General features: G+C 40.1%; 2 protein-coding genes, 1 long non-coding RNA gene and 1 other non-coding gene across 6 annotated transcripts in view; 2 read left to right on the top strand and 2 right to left on the bottom strand.

The window, feature by feature from the left end:
- LOC148333592 (sodium channel regulatory subunit beta-4-like) overlaps nucleotides 1–9,578 on the bottom strand; it is a 90,554-nt gene that overhangs the window by 43,986 nt on the left and 36,990 nt on the right. The window lies entirely within an intron of this gene.
- LOC148333597 (uncharacterized) lies at nucleotides 9–1,717 on the top strand. The gene is made up of 3 exons (XR_015844298.1): nucleotides 9–282; nucleotides 623–692; nucleotides 1,025–1,717. It is a non-coding gene; the product is annotated as an uncharacterized LOC148333597 (long non-coding RNA).
- LOC148333598 (small nucleolar RNA SNORA15) lies at nucleotides 406–535 on the top strand. Its single transcript, XR_015844554.1, has one exon. It is a non-coding gene; the product is annotated as a small nucleolar RNA SNORA15 (small nucleolar RNA).
- Nucleotides 2,531–9,195, bottom strand: LOC148333596 (phosphorylase b kinase gamma catalytic chain, skeletal muscle/heart isoform-like). 3 transcript variants are annotated; one of them, XM_088301347.1, is made up of 11 exons: nucleotides 9,021–9,195; nucleotides 8,398–8,501; nucleotides 6,674–6,809; nucleotides 5,794–5,972; nucleotides 5,577–5,631; nucleotides 5,402–5,467; nucleotides 5,142–5,305; nucleotides 4,240–4,330; nucleotides 3,866–4,019; nucleotides 3,642–3,767; nucleotides 2,531–3,410 (listed from the first exon to the last, which is right to left on the bottom strand). In XM_088301347.1, exons 3-11 carry the CDS (start codon nucleotides 6,754–6,756, stop codon nucleotides 3,144–3,146), a joined length of 1,185 nt encoding a protein of 394 aa, XP_088157473.1. In that variant the 5' UTR covers nucleotides 6,757–6,809; nucleotides 8,398–8,501; nucleotides 9,021–9,195; the 3' UTR covers nucleotides 2,531–3,143. The 3 variants fall into 3 exon arrangements, with proteins under 3 accessions (XP_088157473.1, XP_088157474.1, XP_088157475.1); XM_088301348.1 differs by lacking the exon at nucleotides 9,021–9,195 and adding an exon at nucleotides 7,356–7,420 and having other exon boundaries at nucleotides 8,398–8,794; XM_088301349.1 differs by lacking the exons at nucleotides 6,674–6,809; nucleotides 9,021–9,195 and having other exon boundaries at nucleotides 8,398–8,796.

Here is a 9,578-nt window from a genome sequence, read left to right as displayed (position 1 = left end):
CCCGCCCCTACGCCTGAACAGACGATCTTACTTCTACCATGCTGCCCTTCGAATTGGAAGTGAAAAGAGACTATGAAAGAACTGCTGTAACATACTTTTGGCACTAAAGGCGAACACCGTTTGAGGTTTGTGTTCCGTTGGTGCTGCGGGAAGAAAGGGGAATGTGTATTCCCATTAAAAAAGAAACGTTAACTCCGAGCTAAATTGCATTGGAATTAGCTTTAGCTTATTAGCCTTTGTTTCGTAACGTGCCGAAGAGCCTCAACTGGGCCGCGTGTTCAGGTAAAAGCTATCCTATAGCAAATATGAAACTATTATATCCTTAATAAAATTGTGATATACGCACATGTAAATACATTGTATTTTTGTAATTGAATTTAACTGGTAGACGACACGTGTTTGAATGCATGGCCGAATTCTGATTTACTTTTGATGTGGTAAATTCAGTCAGACACCATGCGAAATAAGTTTTCACACAGACTTAACCATGAATGAGCAGCCTTGTAGCTCATTCTGCTGTCAGTGATTTACATTTTCATTCTGTAAACATTTCCTGTATAATAAGCAAATAATTGCCTCTTACAATTAACTGTGACAGATTTTTCTTTTCGTTTTCCCCCAGAAAATCAGCAAATATTGATTTGTGAGCTGAAGACCATGCCATGTGAACATTTCCACTGCTAGGCCATAAGGTGTGCTTTTACACTTAATTGGAAACCAATATAAAAGCAACTAAATGACAAATGATAATATCAATATGATTCAGTATAAAATATGGGATTAATATTGCTGATGGGAGTCAAATTTAAGACAGCATGGCTGAAATCTGTTCCAGCTCTGTGGTGGATACGGGGGTCTCCATGCAAGAGTATTGCCTCACTTCTTTTAATTACGGATGAATTATCTTCATCTTCATCCAGCAGTAAAGAAATGAGTACACTGATCCTCTTGTGACTCATTTTCCTTCTCCTAATTATTCTGTATAACTAGTTGTCTTTTTTTCCCTTTCCCCTCTCTTCAACAGGGCTTCAGAGTGGTTGAGTTATGATCTACTGGCCACAGTCATACTGGATAATGTGTGTATTCATGGCGGGCTTTCTGATGTCCATTGCAACAGGATGTAAAACATACGCTCAAGGTGTAACAAATAATTTCTTGTACCCACTTATACAAGGGGTGTCCCAAAATTTTCCGGCCTCACCTTGAAAACAAATGCACAAACCAGGAATCAACAGCCAATACTTTTCCATTTGTGACTCAAAGAACTCCTCTGCTCTTGTGCAAAAATAAAACTGATTCCACACTGTGATTACAGGTAAGTACTTGTATTTGGGAAAAAAATGACTCCAAACAAAATGCACAAATACAGCCTTCAAAGAGTACAGTGAAAGTGTGGTGTGCCGCTTTCAAACGGGGCAGAACCAACAACAAAGTTGAGCGCCAGTCTTGGACAATCACCTAAATATGTGAATGCAGTGCTGGACACAGTCATGAAAGACAGACAAATCACTGTCAGAGGTATAGCCAAGACTTGTGGTATCAACAAACCATAATCATCAGTAGAACAAAGCATTCATGTTAAATTGAAAATGAGCAAGGTGTCAGTGAGATAGGTTCCCAGAATGTTGTCAGAGAAACAGAAGTGATCAAGGGGAATTGTTTATCAGGATCTTTTGACTGCATATTGTGTGGACTGAGAGGGTTTCTTGGAAAAACATGTTCACCATTGATCCGGAAGCCAAATCATTCAGGGGGAGCACCCTCTGCTCGCCAACATCCAAAAAGTTCAACACTGACCGCCCAGTGACAAAGTCATGGCTTCTGTGTTTTGGGATGTTGAATGAGTAAGTAATTGTTAATGTGTGTAACAATAAATGTTGATAAAGTTTAGCATGACAGGTTGTGTGGTTTTCATTTCTATAAACATGTTTATAAACCGCTTATACTCCAGCCATTAGGGGATGTACTTGTGTGACAGATCAATTAGGTACCTACCACAAGGTATAACCATTTTAGTTATATCTGTATGACTACTAATGTATTCTAGTAGAGGTGTCAGAGTATGCAGTTCTGTTCTTGAACAATTTTTTGTAGTTACTCGGCTCCACAAACGTCACTCAGTTTCACCGTCTCATTTTGGAACTGATTAATTTCCTCTATGGCATTGACAGTTATTGCAAATAACCAAAACAATCTCAAAGGGGAAGGTACTCACCTTTTTTCTATACAATTTTTGTGGCTCAGTTTGCAAATATCACATTACCAAATCCAGTTATAAGTGCCCGTGGGCCCTAACCTAGGCCCCCGAGCACTTATGTCAAGTCAGCAAGAGGCAAAATTACTCCTCCCTGAGATGAATTTCTTAAAAAAAGTAGATTTTGTTGCTAAATCAGTGTTCCACAAAAGCCATATCAGAGTGCAGTTTTTTAGACAAGTGGGGGCATATTGAATGTATTGTATTTTTTTTTTTTACTTGACTTCCACTTAAAGTGATTTCAGTGGTTGAATGAAACGAAGCAGATACTAAAAGTTCGGTGTAATATTAAAATGTTTAATCACTTCCAATTTTAAAAGCTACTACATTTCAAGAAATTACACGATAGAAGGTAGCAAAATTATATTATGGCATCAATTACGAAATCAATACAAGTTGATGACAACAGTTGGCTCAGTTTATCGTAAAGATACAGTGAACACTTATTTGTATTTTTTTTAAACATTTTACAGCACTTTTACGATATATTTGGCTATCATTACGTTTAAAATAAATATTTAATATTTTGTAATTAAACCGCATTACATGTCTAACAAACACTATGGGCATGGTGTGGTGTCTCGTCTATCCAGATCCAGCAGATGGTGCTGTGTTCGGTACAAAAGAAACAGCAGTGAGTTAATAGTGACACAATGTGCAACTTAGCATTATTCGTCAATTCTACGTAAACGTGATGTGATCAAGGAAAGTAACATTTTTTTTTGTTTACTTTGATGTGCGCATGCAAGCCAGCAAAAAATGATATATTTTTTCATAAAGTATTACAAATCTTTTTTTTTTAGGGTGCTGGTCAGCGCCCGACAATTTCCACTTATAATTGTGCTGCTGATCCACTAATCCACCAACGCAGCCTCAAGGACCAGCTTTATTACCAGATGTGCTGGACTGGCTCATCCGCCTCTGCCACTATGGACAGCAGGATGGCCTTGGGAGTGTTCTCGAAAAGTGCCGCTCTGTTCTGCGTCTGACCCTTTTTGACCCAGTGGCCATAGATCTTGAAGGCGCACGCATCAATGAGCTTGCGGATGGGCTTGACCGCATATGGGTCACTTTTGATCACCTCCTTGGTGACGGGTTTGACTCGGCGATAGCTGCAGTAGATGCGCATGGTGGCGAGCACTGTGAGGCAGATGACCTGGTGAAAAAGTGACAGGTTTGATTTAAGCACCATTTATGATATAAAATTATTCAATGAAACTTCTGTCCTCTGTAATTAGGGGTATACGTGTAAATCAATCACAGTGGACAACTGTATTACGTAGCTTGGTAACTATTCTGATGCTCTTATTAAAAAGTGTTGGTGGAACATTTAAGCGTTTGTTTCTTCAAGTATTTAATGTAGTTTTCTAAGCTCTTAAGACCTCACCTTGAATTTTCTGTACGGGCTCAGTTGTCGGACTTCGTCTACCACGTACTGGGAGAAAAACGGATGGTTGAGCACGTCGGCGGCTGTGTAACGCTGCCTCGGGTCCACTACGAGCATCCGAGAGATCTGATAAAACACCCAAATGAGCGTATGTTTTACTGGAGGACAATTTAGATGGAACAGATGAAGTAAACCAATGAGAAAACAGGAATACAGTGGCTGACCAAATCTTTGACCGTGTCAGAGCGGTCATCCCATTCAGGGGATGAGAAGCTGTAATCTCCCGCTAAAATCATGCGCAGCATTAGCATCTGTTTCCTGTGCCAGAAGGGTGGGGAGCCAGCCAGCAGTGTGTACATGATCACACCCGCACTCCATCTGCACAGACGGCAAGCACCATGGAAGAATGCATTTAGCACGGCAGGAGCTTTCATATCACTTACATGAGCGAGTGACTTCTTGGAAGGGATGTAGAGGAGTTGAGCAAGGGCATTTAAGTCCATAAACCCAGTCATCAGAAATATCAGTCAATGCTCTTTATGTAATTATTATATATATATATTTTTTACTGTTTTGATTTTTGTGATGTGACTCTCACATGTCTACAGCCGTTCCGTATCCATCGTGGCCGGAGTCCATGGAGCACTGGATGATCTCTGGAGCAAGATACACAGGAGTCCCACACACCTCTGCAGGAAAGACAAACGTTTTAGTATAAAACAAGTTCAACTTAAAACAACAAGTGTCTTTATGTGGTGTCAAATCAGTGTTTGACTATAGCTCTGTTGTGTAAAAATGTCCTCAAAAGCATGGGCATTTGTAGACAATTCAGAGAAACTGTTGTCAAACTAAGAATTAGGACGTTTTATACTCACAACATATCTATTCCTATATACTGAGTAAATTATTTTCTTTCAATGCAAATGTTGAGCTGTGAAAAAGTATTAGTGTGACAGCAGAGTGAATTGATTGGACACGTTTGCTTCATGTTCTGTCATAACATAACAATAAATAGTGGCACCATTGCTTGTTTTCTCTCCATGATAATTTGACGGCATATGGAAAGCGCTTTGTTATAGCTCCAGCTGTTATATAAATAAAATTGTATTCATTGATTCTACCAGGTTCAGAAATGTAACCTAAATAAACTATTTATTCAATTTGTAACGATTTAATGTTGAAGCAACTCTCTGCTCTATGGCAGATAGACTTGAGTATCTTGTTGCATCTCAACCTTTGTAACTTAATAATGTGCAACCAGACTCTGGACAGCTGCTGGGACATTTTGAAAAGTTGTTACATTTCTTTCTTCGAGAGTGCAAACATTCTCAATTAAAATGTCTGCTGTCTTCATGTTTTGGTGTCAGTCAACGTTATATAATGATATCCTAATAAAGCACCAACATATCTCTGCAGCTGTGGAGGACAGGAGACTCTGAATGTGTCTAACAGGCTCCCCTGGCGGCATAACCTGATCATTTTTATGAGTTGCGCTCTAACCTTTAAGCTTCTGTCCCGATTGGATTTGCACGGCAAAGCCAAAGTCTGTGAGTTTGATGTTCATCTGGTCATCCAAAAGGATGTTTTCAGGCTTGAGATCTCGATGGACTATGCCCTGGTCGTGCAGAAAGTGAACCACATCCAGCAGAGCACGCATGATGTTCCTACAACCGATACATCAAGAAATTATTAATGCTTGTTGTGGTTGAGGTATGACAGGAGACTGTTTTTCTTGCAGAGGGAAAAAATTACTCAGTGACCTTGTTTCCTTTTCACTCAGAGTTACTTTCTCTGTGAGGTAGTCAAAAAGTTCACCCTTTCTCATCCTGGGACGAAGAAGACGAAGTAAAACAAGTCTAGATTAACATTTATGGAAGTCAATTAACAGTATAGAATAAGTTTCAAAGTGCAGATTTCTTGCTTGTTCTTACTTACAAGTCAAAAACCAGGAAGAAGAACACGTTGGATTCATAGCAATCCTTTAGTTGTACTGCAGGGAAAGATACGTCAAACAATTTATGCGACTGCTGTTATCAGGATAGCAAATGCCCAAATTTTTAATAAGTGACCACTGAGCATGGGTTGGTAGTATAAAAACTCCCCCCAAAAACGAGGGTGGAGTAAGTTTTACATGCATTAAAAATGAACTTACTAATATTCTCCTGTCCGTAGACTTTCTTGAGGATATCAATCTCCTTCACCGTAGAGTCCCTGATCTCCTCGATCTCCTGCGGGGTCATCTTGTCCGAGGGCGTGATGTCGATGATCTTCACGGCATACTCCTGAGATGTCCGTTTGTCCACACAACGACGTACCACGCTGCTCACCCCCCTGGGGAGAAAACACCCTGAAGTCCAATCAATGTGCCGTTACCAGAAATGTTTGAAAGAAATTACTCTGAGGCCGGTTTAAGCATACACTTTGAATTCACTAGTGAATCACACACTTGTCCTCATTAGTGTCATGGGTGACTTTGGGTGAGAAGCGGTTGGTTGCCAGCCAATCGTAGTTACTGAATAACTACTCTGTATTAAATATAAACTATCCAGCACATTGGAAAGAAAGTAAATGGAAAAAAAGACATCCCCTAGGATTCTGCCAGACTATCCTAATTTATTTTTGCAATTGCAGAAAATTCCACTCTGTATAAATGCAGTATAGTTCTCCATCGTTTAAAATATAATAAACATTGTTAAATGGATAGCTCTGTAAAATCCATTTCAAATACATACAGCTCTTATATTGGATTGTCATCCATCAATCCATTTTCTATCACACTTTTCCTCAATCAGATTACGGGTGAGCTGGAGCCGATCCCGGCTAATTTTTTTGATGGGCAGAAGGCACTATGCAAACTTCAGACACCAAGAATTGAAACCCGGGCATCTCAATTGTGAGGGAGCTTCATTGCTGCCGTGTATTGGCCCTCAGGAAAAGTATAATTGATAGTTGATTAAAACCACGTAAAAGCATTCTGAATCACAATCTCAAATTTAATTGTATTCAGTATGTCACATGCCTTATGAACATACCTTCCCAGTATCTCCTTAGGCTCATAGTTGTCATAAAACTCCTGGGCACCCACCCAGTCGGGGATCTCCTCCTCTTTGGTCATGATGGAGTGATCGAAACAACAGCTATGTTCTAGTCATCCACGCTACAGAGAAACTAATCAGAAGTGTGACAGTTAATCATAATTCCGCAGAATGTCTTTAAAAAGGTGGTTTGTGATTCACATCATTTTGAACCTTTGGAACTTAACCCTAAATTTTATTTTTAGTACAGCTTATCTGAGTTTTAGTGGGCTATGGTCACTTACTTGAGTTCATCAATCATAAACAAAAACTTGAGATGATAATTGGCCATCCAGAAAACAAACATTGTAATACACGTCTATGGACATGCAATTAAGCATAAGTCATGCAGCAAAGAAATGTTCGTCAAAGGTACTTCAATCTTAAAAAAAAAAGCCTATCCGCGGGTGCCGAACCGCGAATCTGTTGTGGTCGATTGTATAAAGTTAATTGCACCTTAAAGCCCTAGACCATTTTTTTCATGTTTTTCTTATTACTTAAAATGTGGCGATTTAAAAAATAAATAACCTACCCAACAGGTATGCAACATTTGGGTAATGTATGATGAGTAGCGCCACGTTTGTTTATTTCAGCTTTAGAGGCAACAAAGTCAAAGTTTTCCGGGGCGGGGGTCACCAACCTCTTTGAAAGTGAGAGCTACTTCTTGGCCGATTTGTGGGATTGGCTACTAATTTGATAGTACTTCTGAAATGACACATTAGCTCAAATTACAATTTAACCTACTGTGGGGTTATAAAATCAGGGAATTTTATTTTCATTTGTCAACTGAAGCACATTGAGACTCTTTTGTGATGAAGGGGTACATTGTGATCAAGTGATACATTCACTTGACTTAATGTGATATTTGTTATACCAAAAAAAATCATATGCAACACGATTTTTATAAATCTCTGCGAGTGTACACATTTTTAAATGATAATTTATCAAATATTCGTAGAAAATCGCAATGTCTTTACCGGTGAGCTATATTTAGAACAGCCTCGCCCGCTACCGAGAGTAAACTGTCCACGTTAAGACTTAGTTTTCAGGAGTCCTCAGTTTACGACAATGTTCCTACACCCGCGACGTAACCGGAACGCGTAAACTCCGCGTCGTAGCCTATCGCTTCTTCGCTACCGCGGTAATAAATCCCGACAGTAAATATTTGTATGAGAAATAACTAATTCTATTTATCACACAACGGGAGAAACTGTGTATCGAAGCCCTCCATGAGGTTTTCATTTCAGTTTATCGCCACCAGGGCACGTAGACGCGCCGCATGTCCAGAGAGACGTGAAGAGTTGCGGTCCTGTAATCAAGCTGTTGATGGTCACAGGTGTGGGTAAAAAGAACAAACAAAAGTAAACAAATAACCAGTTAAATTGTAAGATTTCGCCTACGAAACTATTTAACCTTGGGGATTAGTTTATATTCTGCATTTTACATGTAGCAGTAAGAAAAACAAAAAGTGAGGAGCTAGTTTTCACTTAATTTTAGAATATGTTCGGCATATATCGCCCTTTTCGAACTTCCCTTTCCATTACTAAGCTAATTGCTAAAACGTTAACTGGATGGTTAAAATGGCAGAATTGGTACGAGCTACAGAATCGCACGTTATCGAGTCCGTTTTACTCGCTTGGACAAACTGGAGTGAAAGTAACAAGAAAGGACGGTCCACTCACCGCGTTGTGTCTTGCTCAGTCCCTCCTATTAAAGGTTATCCATCATTCCGAGGAAGAAGACGAACAACAGCGAACAGCGACGCTGCCACAGCTTTGCGGGGTCGCTGCCATGACAGGAGCTCCAATGTCAAGACACCCAAAATAAACTGTCACTTCCAAAGCGACCACTCTTCCTGCTACAGATAGGTATCTGCTTAAAAAGCAGAGCTCCTGAAATATAACTTTATTAACTGTATTACATGTGATCGCCATACAGTATTCCAGTTATGTGACAACAATACAATCTGCATGACTTTAAAATGGCTTTACATAACTGTACATGACTGCTCTGCTTTCTTCAATATTTGATTTCGCTGAACAACTTATATTGAGTCATCTAAAAATTACTTTATATTTCTGTGCTGTCCGCATCGTCTCACATCAGACTGGCTATCAGGCACACTCGCCAACTAAATGGTCTTTTCCAACCCCTCTTACCAGAACTGTGCAGTCTAAAATGACTGAATTGCATAAGCTGTCCTACATGACTGTCATGGAATCAACATTTCAGTAGTTCCCCATCACTCATGTGCGTCACATTCAAGAACCCCTATGCCAGAGATGAAAATTCACAGAGTACCAACCATTTATGTAACGATATGGTAAAGTTGAGCGGCACGGTGGACGACTGGTTAGCACGTTGGCCTCACAGTGCAGAGGTTCGATTCCGGCTCCAGCCTTCTTACGGGGTTTGCTTGTTCTCCCTGTGACTGCGTGGGTTTTCTCCGGGTACTCCGGTTTCCTCCCACGTTCCAATGCATGGCAGGTTGATTGGGCACTCTAAATTGCCCCAAGGTGTGAATGTGAGCACAGATGGTTGTTTGTCTTTGTGGGCCCTGCGATTGGCTGGCAACCAGTTCAGGGTGTACCTCACCTACTGCCCGATGACAGCTGGGATAGGCTCCAGCCCCCCCCCCCGCAACCCTTGTGGGGAGATGCAGTTAAAATAATGGATGAATGGGAAAGTTGTATGCATAATAGCAATACAAATATGCAGGTGAGGTTCAGGTACTAGTTTTGTCCTCTTGGGGTTGGAGTGTCGACACATTTGAATGCATGTGGCGTTAAAAAAATGCATGTAATCCCATAAATTATGAGACAATCTTGTTTTTTGTTTTCATGATTCAAATACTTTAATGTTA

The sequence above is a fragment of the Idiotropiscis lumnitzeri genome, chromosome 7, assembly GCF_059441095.1.
Source record: "Idiotropiscis lumnitzeri isolate Australia: NSW breed Sydney's pygmy pipehorse chromosome 7, RoL_Ilum_1.0, whole genome shotgun sequence".
Classification (NCBI taxonomy): Eukaryota; Metazoa; Chordata; class Actinopteri; order Syngnathiformes; family Syngnathidae; genus Idiotropiscis; species Idiotropiscis lumnitzeri.
The sequence above is the reverse complement of the archived record's forward strand: the minus strand, read 5'-3'. Positions and strand labels throughout refer to the sequence as shown.